Below are 21,177 nucleotides of genomic sequence, written 5' to 3'. Positions count from 1 at the left end.
ACTACTTTTCAGCTTACAGCAATGCGTTACATGTATCAAATCAATGATCATAGTTTAGTGTGAATGAAATGACAAAGATCATTCCGTTAATCCACACTTAGACCGTTTGCAAACTGAAAATAATGCATAATTAGAGGTCATTTTTCAATGACGATAACTGGAGTTGTACGTGAACTGCGTTGTTCATAAACCCATACCTCCATTTTGTAAACCACTTTTGCGGAGCATCTGAGTTTTCTTGTTTGCGTACTATGAAGTTCAATACAGAGTCAGTAAACTTAAGAGACAAGTAGAAAACAATCCAGCCACCTCAGTAAAATATCCACCTGTGTTAGCTTTATCCTGTTTAGCAAACTAACCTGAGGCCAAAGTAGCTGCAAACAACTCCAATGTACACAAACAGACAGCCTTGCAAATTAGATTTGAAAGTATATTTCCGACTTGGGGGGTGCTGAAGAAAAAAACAGGCGCTTTGTATTTTGCATTAATATAAATGGCATAACCCCACATACACTTCTTTGCCATTTACTACAATTTATTTAACCAAAAACATGAAAAATTAACATCATTCAATACAGAATGTGGAACTTGTAAAAAATTTTGAGAGGACAATAAGAGAAATTATCATCCTAACAAGCTAGTACTAAAAAGTCCTATACCCTGTATGATGTTTGGGAAAATTTGTTGTACCCTAAGTTTCGGGGTGTGTGAAGTAATTTAATTCCAGCAAGTTAGCACCCAGTACTTATGTTGTAATGTTGGTTTGACCTGACTGATTACAATACATGGCCTGACTTGTGAAGGTATTCGGCTCCCTTGAACATTTCATACTTTCGCCACATTTCAGGCTTCAAACATAAAGATATAAAATAAAAAAAAATTTGTCCAGAATCAACAACAAGTGCGACACAATTGTGAAGTGGAATGAAACATATTGGATATTTTATACTTTTTAACAAATAAAAACCTGAAAGTATTATTCAGCCCCTTTACTTTCAGTGCAGCAAACTCACTCCAGAAATTCAATGAGGATCTCTGAATGATCCAATGTTGACTGATGATAAATAGAATCCACCTGTGTGTAATCAAGTCTCCGTAAAAATGCACCTGCTATGTGAAGTCTCAAGGTTCTGTTTAATGTGCAGAGAACATCGTGAAGACTTAGGAACACACCAGGCAGGTCTGAGATACTGTTGTGGAGAAGTTTAAAGCTGGATTTGGATACAAAAAGATTTCCCAAGCTTTAAACACCTCAAAGAGCACCGTGCAAGCAATCATATTGAAATGGAAGGAGTATCAGACCACATTGCAAATCTACCAAGACCCAGCCGTCCCTCTAAACTTTCACCTCGAACAAGGAGAAGACTGATCAGAGATGCAGCAATGAGGCCCATGATCACTCTGGATGAACTGCAGAGATCGACAGCTGAGGTGGGAAAGTCAGTCCATAGGACAACGATCAGTCATACACTGCAAAAATCGGGCCTTTATGGAAGAGTGGCAAGAAGAAAGCCATTTGTCAAAGATATCTATAAAAAGTCTTGTTTAAGGTTTGCCACAAGCCACCTGGGAGACACACCAAACATGTGGTAAAGAGGTGCTCTGGTAGGATGCAACCAAAATCGTACTTTTTGGCCACAATGCAAAACGTTATGTTTGGCGTAAAAGCAACAGAGCTCGTCACCCTGAGCAATTCATCCCCACTGTCAAACATGGTGGTGGTAGCCTCATGGTTTGGGCCTGCTTTTCTTAAGCTGGGGCAGGGAAGATGGTTAAAATTGATGGGAAGAATGGAGCCAAATACAGGACCGGGCATGAGGATTTCGGCAAGTATGGTAACCGATCTTTCGGTTCCATTGATTTTTGTCCTGGGAAACGATTTTTCGGTTCCCATTGATAATGCTCATGGGAAACAGTTTTTACATGTACTTCAGAATAAACCCTTAGCAGGCATGAGCATTTTGTCTTTTACGCTAAGCAACAAACATGTTTGACTACCGTTTGAGTGACCCGGATATGAATAACTCGACCTTGCGCATGCGTAGCGCAGAAGCGGAAACCAGTGCTTTTTGTAAACCACACTAACAAAGCTGGGCGTTTTAATCATTAAAAATAAAGGGGTTCATGTAGGTTAGTTTTATACAGATTTTTGTATTTCGTTGAGAACTTGTTTTACATTCCACACATGGCCGAATTTTATTAAAAGTAAGCCCTGAGATCTGGGCAACGGACTTTCGGTTCCGTGTTTTCTCAGGCTGGGTAACGACACGGTAACGATCGTTTCCGTGAAATGCTCATGCCTGCAGGACCATTATGGAAGAAAACCTATTGAAGTCTGCAAAAGACCTGAGACTGGGATGGAGAATTATCATCCAACAGGACAATGATCCAAAACATGAAGCCAAATCTACAAAGGAATGGTTCACAAATAAATGTATCCAAGTGTTAGAATGACCAAGGCAAAGTCCAGACCTAAACCAATCCAGAATCTGTGAGCAGAGCTCAAGACTGCTGTTCACAAACGCTCTCCAGCCAATCTTACTGAGCTTGTGCTGTTTTGCAAGGAAGAATGGGCAAGAATTTCAGTCTGTCGATGTGCAAACCTGATAGAGACATCAAGCGACTTGCGACTGTAATTGCAGCAAAAGGTGGTGCTACAAAGTTTTATTACAAGCGAGCCGAATGATATTGCACGCCCCACTTTTCAGGTTTTTATTTGGTAAAAAAAAAAGTTTAAATATCCAATAAATTTCATTCTACACTTATTGTTGATTCTTGACAAAAATTTCAATTTTATATCTTTATGTTTGAAGCCTGAAATGTGGCGAAAGGTTGAAAAGTTCAAGGGGGCTGAATACTTTCACAAGGTACTGTATAATAATGATATTCAGTATTCACTGGCGGTGCGCATCGAAGGCACAGGCAAGTAAGATTGCCGGGCCTGCTTGGCCAGAAACAGCCCGAAAGGGTAACATGGGTCCCCCCTTCCCACGGGCTCACCACCTGTGAGAGGGGCCATAGGGGTGGGTTTCCAATCTGAGCTGGGCAATAGCCGAAAGCGGGGGACCTTGGTTATCTGATCCCAGGCTACAGAAACTGGCTCTAGGGATGTGGAATGTCACCTCTCTGGCAGGGAAGGAGCCCGACCTGGTGTGTGAGATCGAGAAGTTCCGACGAGAGATAGTTGGACTCGCCTCTGCACAACGCTTGGGCTCGGGTACCAGTCTTCTTCAGAGGGGTTGGACTCTGTTTCACTCTGGTGTTGGCTGCGGTGAGAGGTGTTGAGCAGGTATGAGTATACTTATTGCCCCCCAGCTCAGTCCCTTTACGTTGGGGTTCACCCCGGTGGATGATAGGGTAGCCTCCCTCCACCTTTGGGTGGGGGAATGGTTCAGAGTACCCTCCCTTTTTGGAGTCCCTCAAGAGACTGCTGGAGAGTGCTCACATTGAGGACTTCAATGTTCAGGTGGGCAATGACAGTGAGACCTGGCAGGGTGTGATGGGAAAGAACACCACACCTTACGCCCCGATCACAACTCGAGTGGTGTTTTGTTACTGGACTTCTGTGCTCATCACCGATTGCCCATAACAAACACCACGTTTAGTCATAAGGGTGTCCACATGTCCACTTGGCACCAGGACACCCTAGGTTGCAGTTTGATGGTCGACATTGTGGTAATGTCACAGTACCTTCGGTCGTATGTCTTGGACACTTGGGTAAAGAGAGGGGCGGAGTTGTCAATTGATCACCACCTGGTGGTGAACTGGCTCTGATTGCGGGGGAAGACGTTGGTCCGATGTGACAGGCCCAAACATATTAAAGAATGGCTAGCAGTTTCCGCTGTCAGAAGGACTTTCAACTCTCACCTCTGAAAGAATTATGCACATCTTGCGGCTCATACTGAGGCAGGGGACACAGAGTTTGAGTGGACAATGGGTTTTTTTTTCATAATATAAATAAGTGCAAATCATGATTCTAAATTGCCCATAGGTGTATGCATGAGAGTATGAATGATTGTATGTGCGCTCTGTTTGGCTGGTGAGCAATTAAGGGTGTACCCAACTTCAGATGAGAGAAGTACCAGCACAATTGCAACCTTAGTGAGGATAACCTGTTTGGAAGATAGATGGATGATTATGATTCCGTTACGTTTGCTCCATATGTCACAAAATATCCATCCATCCTCTTAGCCACTTATCCTCACAAGGGTCGCGGGAGTGCTGGAGCTTGTCCAAGCTATCAACGGGCAGGAGGCGGGGTACACTATGAACTGGTTGTCAGCCAATCACGGGGGACATGGAGAAAGACAAAAGCTACACTCACAATCACACCTAAGGACAATTTAGAGTGTCCAATTAATGTTGCATGTTTTTGGGATGTAGGAGGAAACTGGAGTGCCTGGATAAGACCCATGCAGGCACGGGGAGAACATGCAAACTCCACACAGGCGGGGCCAGGATTGAACCCTAGACCTAGGAACTGTGAGGCCAACGCTTTCCAGCTGATCCACCGTGCCGCCTGTCACAAAATAGGGGAGAAAAAAAATCCAAATGTTTTTGTTTTTTTTAAACAACAATAATCAGTCTACTTTCATGGAGGACCACATAATTTAGAGATACTATTTACTGTTGAGCGGCTGAAATCAGAGGACTCCGGTGTATGCACAAGCTACTTCTGCATTCGGAAAAACAGTAATAGGCACTTCCTTCATACTGAAGTGAATGGGTAGGTGGCCATATCAAAGCTCCTGTAGAAAGTTTAAACTGCGACAATCTACCCAGAGAGCCAACAAAGATGACAACAGATGGTGTTTAAGCTTTGTTTGTGTTTACGTCTCATTTTTATATAAACAGATGATAGTCATACAGAGAGCTTTTTCCCCCAAAATACACCAGTCATATTTTATTTCTTTTCGCAAGTTTGGCATCAATCTAAATTACGCTCTTTAGCTTCGTATACATAGGAAGTCAGCTATTCTCAGTCCTGTATATCGCGCATGTAGTGGATTGGGCAATTTTGAGTAAAACAGTGGCCTAAACGGTTAACCAACTCTCCAAATTGTTGTTGATTAATAGTGATGCACCAAAATTTCAGCCACCAAAATGTTTTGCCCAAAAATAAGTTTGTTTTTTTTCACCGAAATAAAAGTACCAAAATAACTTCACATTCATTGCACTGACAGCTGGCACGCCCAGATATGCACTCCTCAGAGTAAAGAATTAATTAATATAAATAAGCAATATGCTATACAGCTTTGCTATTTACCGATTTGAACCTGACCGGGAGGTCACTTTATAACACCAAACTCATGGTTTGAATGACAGTCGCATCAATCAACCGTTCATGTAAAAGCAAAAGCATAAATGTTTATACATACGTTCTACAAATTACTGCTAACACAAACATTAATAACAAAAATAAATGTCAATGTAATAATTCAAATTTGCATATGAGAATGACGTATGGTAATAGTATAGCTTTTACATCATCATGCGAAAGGCTATTAGCTAAAAATGAAGCTTTCCTATTGATGCCCAACCTCACTGCTTTCAGCTGTTCAGGCCTTGCTGGATGGTATTTGGCACCGCCCAAACTACCTACAAGCTCCAGCTAATGCAGCTAAATATGATGCCGAGCTGCGGAGACAAATATGCACCTTGTATTTGTTGTCAGGGCAGCATAGCTCATACATCATCACCTCCATGTCAGTGATTAAATGACACTTTTAGACAAGGATCTATCCTCACGATTCACAAAATATGAGTGGATGATAAAAGACTAATGGGAACACCATGCTAATCACTAACATATCACAATGTTGCAACTCACCAATATAAGTGATTCAGTGGTACAGTACAGTTCTCACATTGATCTGTCTCGAACTGCGTTTGAGCTGAGATTAGCAAACTTTTAAGATGAAAAAGAAGAAGCAAATTCGTACAGTGGTACCTCTACTTTCGAACATCTCTAGTAACAAAATATTCAGGTTACGAAAACTCTCCTCAGAAAAATATTGTCTCTAGTTGCAAAGGAAAATTCAGAATACGAAAGGGAAAAAATGGACGCTGGAGTCGCAGCACCCAAATTCCGCAGAATGTAAACAACCTGCATCTTGCTTTTAAAGTGGCACTATAGAGCTGCTCTCCCACTGGCTATCGCTGTAGCATCTTCCTGGCATTCCATGAAGAGAGACATCAATCTTTACCCATGATGCTTTTCATTTTCTTTGGACAGTCGAGCGTCACCGAAGTATACGCTAGCGCTCTCATACAGTAGCGCACATTGGTAAAGTACAACTTTTTTTTTTTCCATTTGTGTTTTTTGCAACAAAAATATAAAATACCATGGGACCAAGAAACTTTAGTGGAATTAAGTTGTGTGCTTGCGTACATTCAAACATGTTTCATCTCAGCTGTCAAACGTTTGCCTCCTCCTCCGTCACCCACGATGCCTTTTGCTTGTCACTCACCCTTCTCTTTGCATATTTGCCCAATGTCCAAGGTAAATGAACATGATTTTCATTATTTTTTTCACATGATGTACTTTGAAGGACTTCTGGAATGAATTAATTTTGTAAGTAAAGGTACCACAGTATGTGTTGTTTTATCTTTTTCTTTTGTCTTGTCCATTGGGATTCGCCGCAGCATGTAATACTTTTCCATGTAAGCCTATCGCATGCAACCTCCTCTCTAACACAAACTTCCCTCATGGCATGCCTCATGACATTCTCTTTGATATTCTTCTAGCTCTTTTGCCTTGCAGCTCCATCCTCATCATCGTTCAACCAATATACTCACTCTGTCACCTCTGTGGATACATCCAGCAATAATGACATTTTTCTGATGCCTCAGCAAGTCACTCCCAGAATATTAAAACCTAAAGGCAACATTCTGAAGTGTGAACGAGCTTGATAAGAGTAAAGACCCACTTCCTTCCACTACCCTTCACTCAGCGAAATGAAGTCAGGAAGCGGATGACTTCCACGACAAATGCAAGTCGCATTTGGGCAGTACATTGAGAAGAGTTGCTCATTTAAAGACTGAACTTTGATCTGAATCAAATCAGCTTTACTGGCCAAGATTAATAAAAGACAAAGAAGGAATGTCTCCGGTAGTTGTATTGATCAAACGTCAATGCTAAAATAAAAACCCGATAACCCATGAGTATTGGAGATGTATTAATTTTCATTTCTGCTTGTTTTTATTAGGGTCACGGCCCCATGTGTGGTGAAGCCTATCCCAGCTGACTTTGAATGACAAGGTACACTTTGGACTAGTCACACGTAAATTGCAAAGTACATAAAAACAACCATTCTTAGTCACAAGGACACCAATGGAAAAATTAGCACGTTATTTTGGGGGAATTTGGGAGCCAGAGAACACCCTGAACTGCTCACCAGTCAATTGCAGGGCACATACTGTATCGACATGGACAATTGTTCACCACATCTAAAAGTAAATACTGTACCATAAAATAAAATCCGGAAACCTGAATTTTGCCTCATATACGTCTTTTGATCTGAAACCCAAATGTCTTCAAAATACAACAAAACCAAAGGAATTGACCATGCCATTGCAATACTTCTGAAGGAATTGCCCCTGGATGTAATTGTTAATGCGGGTCTTTGTCTCTATTATTGTGCCCTCCCGATTGGCTGGCAACCAGTTCAGGGTGTACCCTGCCTCCGGCCAGTTGACAGCTAGGATCGGCTCCAGCACTCCTGCGACCCTCGTGAGGATAAGCAGCTAAGAAAATGGATGGATGGATTTCTTTGGTATACTACAATGGCATATCAAGTTCCCATATAGAAAATATCAGATCAGGGACAGTAAATGTTACCCATGTGTACAACAAAAGAGCAACTACAACAAAATTAAGGACCCACAGAGACAACAATTGAGAACCATTGGGCTACCCCAAGGGTTGGGGGCCACCTCAAAATACTACAAGTTGCTCAATTATTTCCCTGTCACCTAATTTAACAGAAAGCTATGATGCAGCAGTTTTTTTTTTCCACAGTAACTATAACATATAATTGCTTAATGTAATGGTTTTAGCGCATTTAATAAATTAAACTAAAAAAAAAAGTCAAAGTTACACTTCGAGCCTTACTTTTTTTGGGACCTTTCAGGAAATGTTTTGGACACCCCTGCTCGATAGAAACATTTTACCTAAAAATGTTGCAGAAATTTCAAGTACACTTGACCTCTGAGTAACCTGCAGCGTTTTACAAGACAATGTTATTGGATGGATCAGGTGTTGGAAGTTGTGCTTTGAAGTTCAGTACATGGTTTTAACTATGTAAAACCTTTAAAAGCGAAAAGGGGAAAAAGATAAGTGGCAATTGTCATGTGACCTTATAGAGCATATCACATGAGCGATAGACAACCAGTGTGTAAAATGTGATGGGAAACATTGTACAGGAAATAAAACTCTTAAATTGAGTTCAAAAGATGAGACTCAGTAATTAACGTGGCTTTGTGTGGTCCAATAAGTTCAAACCTATTAACTTCCAAGCACACTTTGGCTGCTATTTGTTCTTTGCTTCCCTGAAAAACAGGCCAGCTGTGGGAGACACGGAAGTCTTGGATGATACCACAGTTAAACTACTTCAAACACAACAAATATTTGGTCAGGACTTGTATGTGGCTATGGCAACACATCCCGAATTGATACATGTTGCAATAACTTTAAGACTTCACCCTTTATTATAATGGCTCATATGATTCAGTCATCAATATTTGAATTAAGGTAAATGCTGAAGAAAGGCTCTGCTTTCAAGCCACCGTTGCTGAGTAACAATATATTTGATCATTTTCTCCAAGCAAGTGCAGTCAGTAAAGTCTCTCTTTCTTACCTTGAAATTCACGATCACTACGTGGAACAAGCAATACACATACAAATAAATGCCTCTAAATGGCTGTAAAGCAGTATTATCACGTCATTTGTTAAGCAACTGTATGAGTACTCTATAGTTCATGATTGTTCACGAATTACAAGTTAATCATACACGGCCACGGAAGATTGAAAGTCCATACCGTATGGATGGAGTAACATCCAAACTGACGCAAGTAATCTAATTAATACGGTATTTGAAGTGAATATTGTCTGCAGGACACGAGACTCATTCGAAATTCGTGTTTATTTTCAAATGGTGTCAAGTGAATAATCTTAAAATTTAATAATCTTTAAAACGTGTTTGGAATTCCTGTTTATTATATTTTCAATAACCTCGGTAAGAGGTTTATGCAGTGAATAAAGGGAATTCTTCAAAGACATACGGGAGATTCTGTGGACTCACCGCTCTCAGTTGTTCCAATCGGTCCTTCATCTTTCAACGTGTGGAAGGAAGTTCTCCAAGTTAAACAAGTGAACAAAAATAATTTGAGAAAATTTGCGTCGGTCGGTTTTTTCTTTTTCACAGCCAGCTGGCGAAGCTAGCTGACCGACATTAAACCCACTGGCACTGGCCTTGAAGGCGAATACAAACTCTTCAAAGTCCTGTCAGTGTTGAAGAAAAGCACGTTTTTTTTTCCTGAAAACTGGTGTCCAATCGTGGTTTTCCCATACAATATGGCTGCTGCACTCGGTATCCAGTGTTTTCTCCTGTGTAAATCTCCTCGCCCAGGGGATTAAAACAACAGTTGTGTCGAAGCGTATAATCTTCCTCCGCCGGTAATCATTCTAAAACGCACTTTGCCACGCGCATGCGCACACAAATCCCAGAGAACAGTGATGTAGCCACACCCACCGGCACCTGCACTGCATTCAGGTGTTGTGGGACCAACGACTCTAAGTGCTACAAAGGTGCACTTAGCACAAATTCAAGGAAAAAAGGCGAACTCGTTCAGTTTTTATCGTTCCGTCCAATGATAAAAGTTCAATTTATTTTTGAGTATCCAGATAAATTTTATTTTTTGGGCTTGCTTGATTATCAACACTTGGTTTCCAGTTGTCACATTTTCCGATCGTTGACAAACATGAACACAAAAAAAAGTGTATTAAGTTGGGATAAAAATTATACAGCGTGAATAATGCGGTAGCCCAGCAAAATGTATTGTGAAAAGACACGCAAACAGCCTTCCTAAATCCAAATCAGCGGTGGCCATCTTTGTGAAAGTGTGCATAAGCCTATTACATAAAAGAAACGAGAATGTTAATAGTTGCACTCTAAACATGACTGACCCCTGCTGGCCAAGTAAAAAAAGACTCATTGAACTGTACTGTTTTTATTTTTAGTTTTTATTGTACATGGAGATAGGGTAAACAAGCTAAAGAACATTTGTGAGCCAGGCTGACATTGAGTGTAACCAAAATTTGACCCCCCCCCCCCCCCCGTTATCAAAACATAAACTGCTCCACTACATAACTCCATTTGGCAATCCTGGGTTTAATCTCGCACTAAAATGCTATTCCTCCAATGACACCACAACGCCAGCTCCCAAAAGGAAAGTGAACATGAATTGAGAATGGTTTTATTGAAGCTTTCCTTCTTTAGCATTTCCAACACACCGTACAACAGCATTACAAGCTGGCTACGTGCAGTGGATGGTGCTCAATAAAGAGAAGCATGTCATGCTAACAACACTATACAGTGAAATTGAACAGCAACTTTCCCCACCAAGACTTGCTTTGTTGAAACTGAGTTTTAAGACACAAATAATTCAAAAATAAAACAAAAATCAAGGGTTTTACAGTTATAGGGGAAAATTCCAACAACTTCACTTTCACAGAGGGAGAGGAAAGGAGATTGAACATGTTAGAGGTCATCTTCTTCCTCTGGGAGTGCTGTATTTGATGCAGCCTGGAGAGAAAAAAAAAATAGGGATGAGATCAATCCTTCCGAGAAATGATGCAGATTTTGTCATAATGAAGTTCTTACTTGAAGCTCCTCCTCATACTTGGCAGCCATGGCCGGGTCCATCGCAACCTCCGGGGGAGCGAGAGCAGGCATTTCCACAAACTCCATGTTAGGATCACCAGCTAATTTCTTTGCTAGCCACAGGAAAGGCTTCTCAAAGTTGTAGTTACTCTTGGCAGAAATGTCATAATACTGGAAAAAGAGCAATCAAAATGTCAGTCAGGATTTGCACGATTTACACATACACAAAGTCAGCTGCGAGGATGACCTGGAGATTCTTCTTGCGGTGAAAGACAATGCTTTTGGCTTTGACTTTCCTATCTTTGATGTCGACCTTGTTACCACAGAGCACGATGGGAATATTTTCACACACGCGCACCAGGTCGCGATGCCAGTTGGGGACATTCTTGTAGGTGACTCTCGAGGTGACGTCAAACATAATGATGGCACACTGGGCTGTGAGAGAAAACACTTTGTTGGCTTAAAAAGAACTTTGAAGTTTTTTTTTTCTTTTAATGGCATGAGTAATGAAGGGCACCTTGAATGTAGTAACCATCTCGAAGACCTCCAAACTTCTCCTGACCAGCTGTGTCCCACACGTTAAACCTGATGGCTCCTCTATTGGTGTGAAAAACCAGTGGGTGCACCTCCACTCCCAGAGTGGCTACAAATACAAGAGAGCTTATACAATACATGCATTATAGAACAAAGTTTTCAATTGTGTTTCATGCTCATATCTCCAAAGTATTTTTAGTCAAAAGGCTGGCTATAGTCGGGTTGGAACGGCTTCAACAACTGGAGACGAATTCTGTTTGACATTTTGCGAAGACAGTCTGAATTGGAAATTCAAAAAGTGCGCAATTCTTTGGTTACTTTGAATTTCCTACTGAGAAGATAATATTTCCACCATAATGACCAACAATGAAATGCTGTAGCTAATAGGACCAGGTATCAAACACTTTTTTTTTTTTTTTACATTATTTCTGCCAAAATATAAGACCTTAGGTTGAATTAACACGATAGCTCAATGTGTTTCACAAGTTAAAAATTCTTCCCTTATAAATCCAATTGGGCAAAAAAAATGCAAATGTATTTTAAGTGAACTTTTCAATTACATTAGGTATATATGATCTTTCAACTTGGGAAACAACTTTTGATAATCACATCCAGAAGTATAAATTTTCACAAATCCAAAAACAAGCTGCCATTGTATTTTTGTTGTTGTAGTGCATTCTGGGTAGTAACATCAAATGGGGACATGTGCGACATCCGGACGATTTAGCAGGAGCCAGAGTAGCAGCAGTCTGTTAACTATATTTTTTATATTACTTCTTTTCACTGCCAAATTGTTCGCAAATGGCTAGATTAGCGCTGCATAGAGCAGGAACGTAATTTTGTAATAGCCATTCTAAGTCATCATTCCCAGTAATCTTTACACAATCAGGACTTTCGGGGCTGATCAGTTTAAAAAAAAAAAAAAAAAAAAACGATCACAAGATTGAGCAACGGTATTTAAACGACCTGTTCATTTACGGTATATACTTGTGTACTCAATTGTTAAAAAGATAAACATTTACAACAAATCTCCAAATCTTTGTCTAAATCATGCTTGACTGAGTCAGGTTTTGTGACGCTTGCGAGCCCCATTGTATTAAAAGTACGTGAACATATCTCAAGCAAGCCTTACAGAAAGTCCTTTCCTGTCCTCACCATTGGTGACAACAAACAGCAGCAAATTATGGTCTAAACAAAATTGCTTTTAACATAGCAATCATTTGTGTGTACCACTAATTTTGGGAGCAGATGTCAGTAGTTGTAAAATCATATTCGTCATTATCATTTATTTTAAAAGTTTAACTGACCTTCACAAAACTGAGGTATTTTACATTGGACATTACACCAATTTGATTGGTCGGATCAGTTTTGAAATTCAAAACCTAGTTTATTTTTAGCCTTGCGGCATGTCTTTTGGCATAGTACTGTCTGTATCTGACAACCAATGGGTATTTATTTTAAAAATAAATAAAGTCCGAGGAGTGAGACAAACAACATGTAATGCCTGGATCAGACAAGACAAATTCGGTCTTTCACGATCACACTATTTCAGACTACTGCAATAAAATCTTGTTTTCCAATAACGTGTCCTATCTTTTACGATCTTGTCATCTCAAACATGGAGTACGTTATCATAGTGACATCATTGTCATCTTAAAAATAATGGGAAAACGTGTGTGGGTGGTCACCAGTGCTCAGGAAATTGTTTATTTCAGGCTCGTTTGAGTTATGTTCACTGACTTTTAATACCACTCACAAGTAGCCAACAAAACGATAGCCTAGGAGGCTAGTGCTAGCTCCAACAGTTGTTCGTAAACATGCGAGCCTCCTATTGAGCCATAGTCTAGAAGTTTCAGTGTGTGTGAAGTAATTTAATTACAATAAATTCACATGGAACTGGTTAAAACCTGCCTCACAGTACTGATGACCAAGTTTCAAGTTTCAGCACTAGCTTCTGGAGCTTGCATGTTCTCTTCGTGCCTGCGTGGGTTTTCTCTGAGTACTCAGTTTTCCACCCACATCCCAAAAACGTGTGCGGAATGTTGAGTCAAGATTCTAAATTTCCCGGAGGGGGGTATCTGAATCCGTAGGGTTGTTTGTTTCTGTACCGTGAAATTGGTTGGCGACCAGTTCAGGGTGTAACCTGCCTCTCGCCCAAAGATAGCTGGGATAACACCCCACATTTCTGTGACCCCAGTGAAGTTGTAATGAAAATGGATGAATGGACAAAGTAATTCAACTACAGTAAGTTAGTTCCCATTATTTGTCATGTTGGGTTGATTTGACTCGTGCAGTGATTTCCAACAGTTTCAGAGCAAAAACATTTTACCACTGGAAAATCTCATCGTACAGAAACAAAATTACCCAAAAAAATAAATGCACAGTAATTAGTGTATATACTTCCTGCCATCAAATTGAAGAGCATGTATTTTTTTGTGTCTGTTACTATGTCTCAGTCATTAATGCAGGAACAGATTTCTTGTAAATGACTATTTTTTGGGGGGAGTTAAACAAAATTTGTAATTTTGTGGGGCACCCCTGAAGATTGCGTAGGCAGACTTGTGTCACAGGACACTGATTAGAATTACTGGAACTAGAGAAGATAGCCAGTATAAAGAACACAAATATAAACATTAATTGAAAAAGTCATTTAAATTGACATTGCTTGATCATTTTTTTTGTTTCAACTATTGCATAATATGCAGCTATGCATGTCTCGGGGGACCGATTGTTGCAGTGAACAAGCGAATGAATGATTAAATATTAACATCACCAAACTTCAGGTACAAAAACAGTACCAGTTGAAATAAAATTAGTGCTTGTGAAAAAAAAAAAATCCACTTTTTTTTAAATTACCAACTGAAAATCGATCAGACAAATGATTCACTGATTTAAACAGATTGCATTGCCCTCAATGTAATTTGTTGGTTTCTTCCCCATAGCCTTCACTCACCAACATATTTCTTTTCAAACTCTCCTGTGAGATGTCTCTTCACAAAAGTCGTTTTACCGGTGCCTCCATCACCCACCAGCACAAGCTGTCAAAGGAGTTAAAACTAATTATTAACCTTCACACCAATTGGTAGAAGAACAAAAGTTGTATTAGCAGAAATTACTTACCTTAAAAACCGCTGCTGCAGTACTAACGTCAAGCGACATGTTTGCAAACTACTGGACAATGGCAGCTCTCAATGACCTGTGTATGAAACCAGGGTAAACATGAGTAATGAAAATTGCTGATCCTTTCTATGCTGCGTACCACCTCTCAAACAAGCTCCCTTCAATAAGGCAGTAGCCACGCCATTAGGACAAGAATCACACACCACTACAGGTGTCCCCATTGGCATTTTTGAAGTCAAATATTAGTCCAATGCCAGCCCCCCCAAAAAAGTACTGGATTGAGTCGAGCACCAAACCTCCGATTTTACTCCTATACAAATAAACCCATTCCTTGAACCATCGCACCACTTCCATTCAGCAGCACCCTGACAGCATGCAGATGTGCTAACGTAGTAAGAAAAAAAGCATTAATGTTTAAAACTCATTTACTGACACTCGGGTTGAAATTCATTAAAACTAAACAGAAGAATTACACCGATGAAATGTTCAAATCCATCACACTTGCAGTTTGCGTTCAAAAAAAAAAGTAGCTCAAAGCTAGCAGTGGAAAAAGTTACAGACAAGCATAACATGGTAAATCTCTCAAAATAAATGCTGTATAAAAAAAACAGTCAACGTAACAATATTCACACATACTGCTCAAACTCAAATTTGATTGTGACTGTCTGCAAATGTGTATCTGATCACATCTATGATACAAGCCCTCAAAGGTCAAGACACACACAGCAGGAACAGCAAATAAGACTACACCCAAGATGCATTGCTACCGTACATGTGGAGGAAGACAACTGCTGTTCCCACCTTATACTGAGGGTAAAAAATATGTTGAATTGTTCATTTGCAATAAAAAAGTATAACTTGGATTTTTTTAGTGGAGGTTATTTTTCATGGTTTTCCAATGAAGAATATGCATTAGCAACATTGGAAGGCCAAATTTGATTTTGCAAAACATGAGCCAAGTTTTTAAAGTTTTATAGCTTGAGAAAGATTAACCACTTCCCAAGTGATGAAAAGGCCAAAATATGGAGAAAAATGATCCGCTTATGGACCAAAACACAAGCTCATCTCTGAAGCATCGTGGAAGTAATGTCATGGCATGCATGGGTGCCTCTGGAACAGGCTGACTAGTCTTCATTGATGTGAGCCATGATGGTAGCAACATAAATTCTGAAGTTTTAAAAAAAATGTTTTGCCTGGTAATTTACAGGAAAAAAATTGCATCCAAACTGATGAGATGGCTCATTGTGCAAAAAAAAAAAAAAAAAGAGGCGCAAAACTGCCAAGACAACGAAGGACAAACGAGGGAAAGTGGAAGGTCTTAAACTGGCCAAGTCAATCACAGTACCTTAACTCAAGAGACCATGCATTTTACCTCCTAAAGAGAGAAACCCAAAAAAAAAAAAAACAAAAAAAAACTGAAAGGGTGCAGTAAAGTCCTGGAAAAGCATTTCAAATGCTGGTGAAGTCAATGGTCACAGGCTTGAAACAGTCCTCGCAAGGAAGTAAGGCTAGGTGATCAGGACTAAAAATAGTTTGTTTTGTATTTAAAATTAAAAAAAAAAAATTCCCTGACACACACCTTTCTTTTTTTGTTTTTTAATCCCAACCAATGTGAACTTTTCCCAAGAAAACAGAACACAAAAGTTTTGTTTTCACGAAAAACTTATGTAACGTGTACTTCCCTCTCAGAATTAAAGTCCAAAAGAAGTCAAAGATGTAGAGTGCAAACTTGAAACTATTGTGAAGCTTTGTTTTCAAACAAAAAGTACCACTTGTATCCCCGGAAAAAAGATTTTGGTTGAGGGGTAGGACAATTTCATCTGCGCTTTTTTATTTTTCTTTTGTATGTTTAAATGTGTATGGCTACATAGGTCAACTGGATCACGTCTGTCGAAGACTAAAACCACAACCTACTCCAGCTCTGATTTTGTCTTAAGTACAACTGTACAAAAAATGTAAGGAACTATAGTTACACACTTGTGGTTAAGTAGCACATACTGTAGCTCGTGCTAAGTGTAACCACTTAGACCACTGATTTCCAACCTTTATGGAGCCAAGGGACATTTTACAATTGAAAAAAAAAAATCTCAACACACAAACAAAAATGTCAGAGGATACCGTATTTTCCACGCCATAAGGCGCACCTCCAATGAACAGCCCATTTTAAAATGTTCAAATATATAAGGCACACCGCATTATAAGACTCAGAACAGATGTTACAGTAGAGGCTGGGGTTAGGTTACGTATCCATTGGATGGAGCTGCACTAAAGGCTCGTTATTGATCCATATACAAGGCGCACCGGCTTTTGAGAAAATTAAAGGCTTTTAGGTGCACCTTATAGTGTGGAAAATACGGTACATGAAATACAATATGTACTTTCTGCCATCTAATAGAATAGCATTTACTTGTTTTCTCCAATCACTCCGGCTGACTGACGTGAATAGATGAACAATGATACACACATTTTTTGAGCACTTATAAAATGCTATTTTTCCCACAAAGTCCAGTCATGGCATACTAATGCGCACAGCAGTGGAAAAATCACTGACAGACACAGCAGAGCTTTTGGGCAACATCTTGGGACATTAAAAATAATTTTTAAAAAAAATGCAGGTGGCTGTGAGTCGGTTTTTAGTTCATGCATACATTGACAATTTTCAATACATAGATAAACCAAGCCTTTCCATTGTAGCTGTGCACTATAACCTTAGTGATGTCCATAGCAACCACTTCAGTGATAGCGCTTATTCATGCCTGTTTTCATATTAATAATATTTGAGTGGAAGTTTGTCGATCCCGCTTGTATTAATTTACGTTTCTCCCACTCAGGTAAGGTAAGTAAGGAATGTTACAATGTAGGAGTAAGTTTGCCATCTATTAACATTTTAACAGACTTTGCAGTGTGCAGTTACTTTTCCCACATCCTACACCACAAAATTCAAACTGACAATAAAATCCCATTATTTTGAACAAACTTAATTCTCTTTAGCTGTAGCCAAGTTGACTGTCTTTCTCTCTGTAATGGAAATGAGAGGCAGGAGAGAAGCTAAGGTAGCCCTTAAGAGTGAAATGTGCTTCACAGCAAGAGGGGTAAAGTTTTTTTTTTTTTTTTTACTTACCACCCCCCCCACACACACACACACACACGCGCAAAAAGTGAAGAATATATTTCATAGGCGTTATGCCGCCAAACAAGTGTTATTCACCAATATATCTGTTTAATAGAAATACCTTAAAACAAAACGAGCTAAGTCCTAAGTTGTTTAACACAAGATGTAAATTCCTGAAATGAAAGCTGAAATTCTTAATTTTTGTCCCACATTCATTTTTTGATCTGAATCCCAAAAACATCTTCGGTACACAACAAAAGCATCGGAACTGACCTTGCCGTTCCAATACTATTTGAAGGGAGTAGATACACACGTCGTTCCTATATTTAGGTCTGCTTAATTGAGTTTTATTCTACGCCGACTGCAGAGTGAAATTCTTGCATGTTTGGCATTTGGGAAATACAATTATTCTGAAAAGTATGAATACAAGGCTGTACTTATTTGATTTATAAACCATGCCCACCTACATGTTACGTTGTGCTTTCAATAATATAAGACTTGCTTTTTTTAAAATTATTGGCAGTAATGAATAAATTTCAACGCCATCAGAACATGGGTTACCTGGCTAGTGACGCCCGTTGAAGTTACAGCGCCCAGTTCTAGTATGTTCCATCGTAGCCTAGCTAAACTCTAGACATGTTAACTTGAACAAATAATGCATACTAAGCTATGCTAAGTTGCTATGAATCCATGGCGAGGTGGCAAAAAAAAAAAAAAACAATCGTGAGGAATGTAGCTGACACGCACGTAGCTTTGTTCTAAGCAATCCAAACGCACGAGTGCACTTTAGCTGAACAATCGAACTGGAAGAAAGTCCCACATTGTCGCAGGGGTCTGGCGATAATCAGCCCGCATGGCAATATAAGCCGTGGATGAGGAGACTTCCATACAGCTATAACTTTGGTACTTGAGAGGTTTGAGCCGAGAAAGCAGGAAAAATAAGGCAAACGTCAGTTGCTAGCCGCGTTAGCACGCAGCATGGGCGCCTTTCTTACTTGACGCCGTGCTAAAGTGCTAACTCGGTTAGCAGTTACACAAACGGCCACCGAAATACTTCCAACTGCCGCACGGAAAGACGACCGACGACGCATCAGTGATGTTAAAATACACACGCAGACTTGCTGAGTTGCTTAAACACAGTTACAAGGTTGTGTGAACACTTACAGAGCGGACAGGCCTAGGGCAGAATGAACAGGCAGACCTACCCAACGGTGTCGAACGAAGAGAGGAAGCAAATGGCTGCATGCGCGGGAGATTCGGCGTGGCCTATGAGTCAGTTTCCGCCCTAATCGATCATGTGACCAACGCAGCGCCAAACGTTCCCTCCACAGGCAGTGAGGACAGTTGATGTGACGTCATCACCCTCGACACACGCGTGGCCTTCAGTGTTGTGTCGGCTCTTTCATATCACATCACAACGTGTGCGCTCTGTTGTGTTTGTATAAATATGGCAACGTTTCTGAAACCTGCATAAGAAAGAACGCATTTTTTGTGGGGTGGGGTTAGGAATTCCATACAAACATAAGAATGCAAATTCTGTCGGAATTGTGGAAATGAACAGACTTGTTGAAATGTACGTGGGGAGACTTGGAATGGTTTGAATAAATCGAAAAATTTGAACCGAGGGGGTGAATATGTGGCATTTGTTAATTTTGGTACCTTGTGAGTTGGAATAGTTCCCAAGATGTCCTGAATAAGATTAACATTTAGAAGTTGGAATAGTTGGAAATCAATCAAGAAATGTGTTAGGAAGTATTGCAAAGATCAGATAATTCCTTAAGATTAAAATGTGCCCCCAAGGTTAAACAAAAAAAGTATTGAACACAACTTCTCTAAAAACAAAACTCATAAATTCAATAGTTTAACCATTTATAGGCACACACTACAATTAGAATCAGTTTATTGCCATTGTCAGAGAAAGGTGCATTCACAACAGGACATTTATTGTCCAATGGTGCAACAATAAACAAATGGTACGATTGTATTACCACAATGGTAATAAAAATACAAATTGTGATGAAAAATAATGTGAAATGCACAAACAGTGCAATATGTCAAAACAGTACAATAAGCATCAAGTGTAGATATGAAATTTTAATGGGTGATTCCAACATATTTTTCTTGAATATAATAGCTGAAATGAAGAAGCTGTTTGTGCGGTGGGAGATTCTGGTCCTAACTGACCGTACCTTTCTCTCTAAGGTGAGTGGCGTGTCCAGGGTAAGTAGGGCCAACCATAAGCAGACCTGCACGCTCCTCTGTCCAAGAGATGTGCAAGACCGGGATAGATGTGACCCTGCATCCCATCACCTTCTTAAGCAGGCACAGTGGACTACAGTCAGTGCCTGTGCCTGGCAGTTGTGCCAGCGTGCCACACGGTGATGGAAGGTGAAGATGGACTTGATGATAAACTTCTAGGAGTGCACCATCTTAGTTGGCAGCTTGAGTTTCCTCAGTCGGTGTCGAAAGAGCACCTCCACTGGGATTTTTCAATGAGAAAGCCAATGGTCGGCCCCTAGAGTTGTTTAAAAATGTAGCTCCCAAAAATGATCATTGGACTTTTCACATTTTTTTCCCCTCTTACTGGATACCCCCCGCCCCCCAACTATCAACCTCTTTATGTGGTACAGTCATATGAGTACATTTACTCACAATTAACCTTACGACACTGTACTTGATATCAAAAAATAAACCGATATTTTTTCCTCAGTTGTGACAGTACTGCAGATCACTAATGACACAAATGAAAATAATTACATACTTTCAAACTTTCAAAACCTACTTTATTTTCAGATATTCATGGAATCGGGCAAAACAAGCATAATACTGCCTGAAATTATTGGCTTGTAAGACATACAATAAGTTATGTAGCTGGAAGGGTGGGTGGGTGCAGACTGTTTAGCTATAAAGCAGATATCAGATGTAAGACTTAATGCCTTTCACTAGATAAATCTAATCATCAGTCTTTGATGGTGAACTCTATAAAGAGAGCTTGGCCAGGCAGTTACACCCTATCAGTCTACCTGTACAAGTAGTCTGCTTGAATGTTGGCTGCAATTTCAGCCTCCCATTTGTCTCCATTGTTCAGAAGCTTCTCCTTGTTGTACAACAGCTCCTCGTGTGTTTCCGTTGAAAACTCAAAGTTTGGACCCTGGGTTAAGAACAGAGACCAGCCACAAGTCTTCAATTTTTTTCAGCATTTGTACTTGAAGAATCAACCCCCAAAGAAGGTTATTTTATTAATACTCATACACATTTCAGTTTGTTAAACTTAACTTTAAATTGAATGTTAGTTTGTTTTGTAAATCTAAAAAGATCAGCCAGCCCTACACCACTATTTCAAATAATCCCTAAAGCTCCCACCTCAACAATGGCATCCACAGGGCAGGCTTCCTGGCAGAAGCCACAGTAGATGCACTTGGTCATATCAATGTCGTAGCGTGTGGTCCTCCTGCTGCCGTCAGCTCGAGTCTCGGCTTCAATTGTGATGGCCTTTATTGAAAAGAAAACTTGTGATTGGAAAGTACT

General features: G+C 40.0%; 3 protein-coding genes across 9 annotated transcripts in view; all 3 read right to left on the bottom strand.

Moving 5' to 3' along the window:
* The window catches only part of stx3b (syntaxin 3b), a 39,015-nt gene extending 29,272 nt beyond the window's left edge, over positions 1-9,743 (bottom strand). For 3 of the 4 annotated variants that reach the window (XR_009797016.1, XM_061834040.1, XM_061834041.1), the window contains exon 1: positions 9,303-9,725. Coding sequence is in view for 3 of the 4 variants with exons in the window: in XM_061834040.1 (XP_061690024.1) it covers positions 9,303-9,332 (30 nt within the window). In the remaining variant the exon portion in view is untranslated. Of the gene's footprint in view, positions 1-9,302 lie in introns of all 4 variants that reach the window. The other variant, XM_061834042.1, reaches the window with a different exon arrangement.
* Positions 9,744-10,460: 717 nt separating this feature from the next.
* Positions 10,461-19,008, bottom strand: ran (RAN, member RAS oncogene family). Of its 2 annotated transcripts, none has more exons than XM_061834044.1 (7): positions 18,855-19,008; positions 14,538-14,613; positions 14,371-14,455; positions 11,401-11,526; positions 11,131-11,318; positions 10,884-11,054; positions 10,461-10,805 (listed from the first exon to the last, which is right to left on the bottom strand). In XM_061834044.1, the coding sequence occupies exons 2-7, from the start codon at positions 14,574-14,576 to the stop codon at positions 10,761-10,763; spliced, it is 654 nt and encodes a 217-aa protein (XP_061690028.1). In that variant the 5' UTR covers positions 14,577-14,613; positions 18,855-19,008; the 3' UTR covers positions 10,461-10,760. The 2 variants fall into 2 exon arrangements, with proteins under 2 accessions (XP_061690028.1, XP_061690027.1); XM_061834043.1 differs by having other exon boundaries at positions 18,814-18,978.
* A 1,402-nt stretch (positions 19,009-20,410) lies between these two features.
* Positions 20,411-21,177, bottom strand: part of ndufs8b (NADH:ubiquinone oxidoreductase core subunit S8b) — a 16,174-nt gene continuing 15,407 nt past the window's right edge. For all 3 annotated transcript variants that reach the window (XM_061834047.1, XM_061834046.1, XM_061834045.1), the window contains exons 6-7: positions 21,013-21,141; positions 20,411-20,800 (exon numbers count right to left, since the gene is read on the bottom strand). In XM_061834047.1, coding sequence (XP_061690031.1) covers positions 20,669-20,800; positions 21,013-21,141 — 261 coding nt within the window. In that variant the 3' untranslated portion in view covers positions 20,411-20,668. The remainder of the gene's footprint in view (positions 20,801-21,012; positions 21,142-21,177) is intronic.

The sequence above is a fragment of the Syngnathoides biaculeatus genome, chromosome 11 (genome assembly GCF_019802595.1).
Source record: "Syngnathoides biaculeatus isolate LvHL_M chromosome 11, ASM1980259v1, whole genome shotgun sequence".
Classification (NCBI taxonomy): Eukaryota; Metazoa; Chordata; class Actinopteri; order Syngnathiformes; family Syngnathidae; genus Syngnathoides; species Syngnathoides biaculeatus.
Note: the sequence above shows the minus strand (reverse complement) of the source record. Positions and strands in the feature narration are given on the sequence as shown.

What these genes read in the sequence shown, in the direction of transcription:
- ran (XM_061834044.1), bottom strand. Translation starts at nt 14,576, where the DNA reads ATGTCGCTTGACGTTAGTACTGCAGCAGCGGTTTTTAAG. An exon ending in CTGCAGCAGCGGTTTTTAAG is followed by an intron (nt 14,456 to 14,537) that starts GTAAGTAATTTC and finishes CTCCTTTGACAG; the next exon opens with CTTGTGCTGGTGGGTGATGG. An exon ending in ACCGCAAGAAGAATCTCCAG is followed by an intron (nt 11,055 to 11,130) that starts GTCATCCTCGCA and finishes CTCTTTTTCCAG; the next exon opens with TATTATGACATTTCTGCCAA.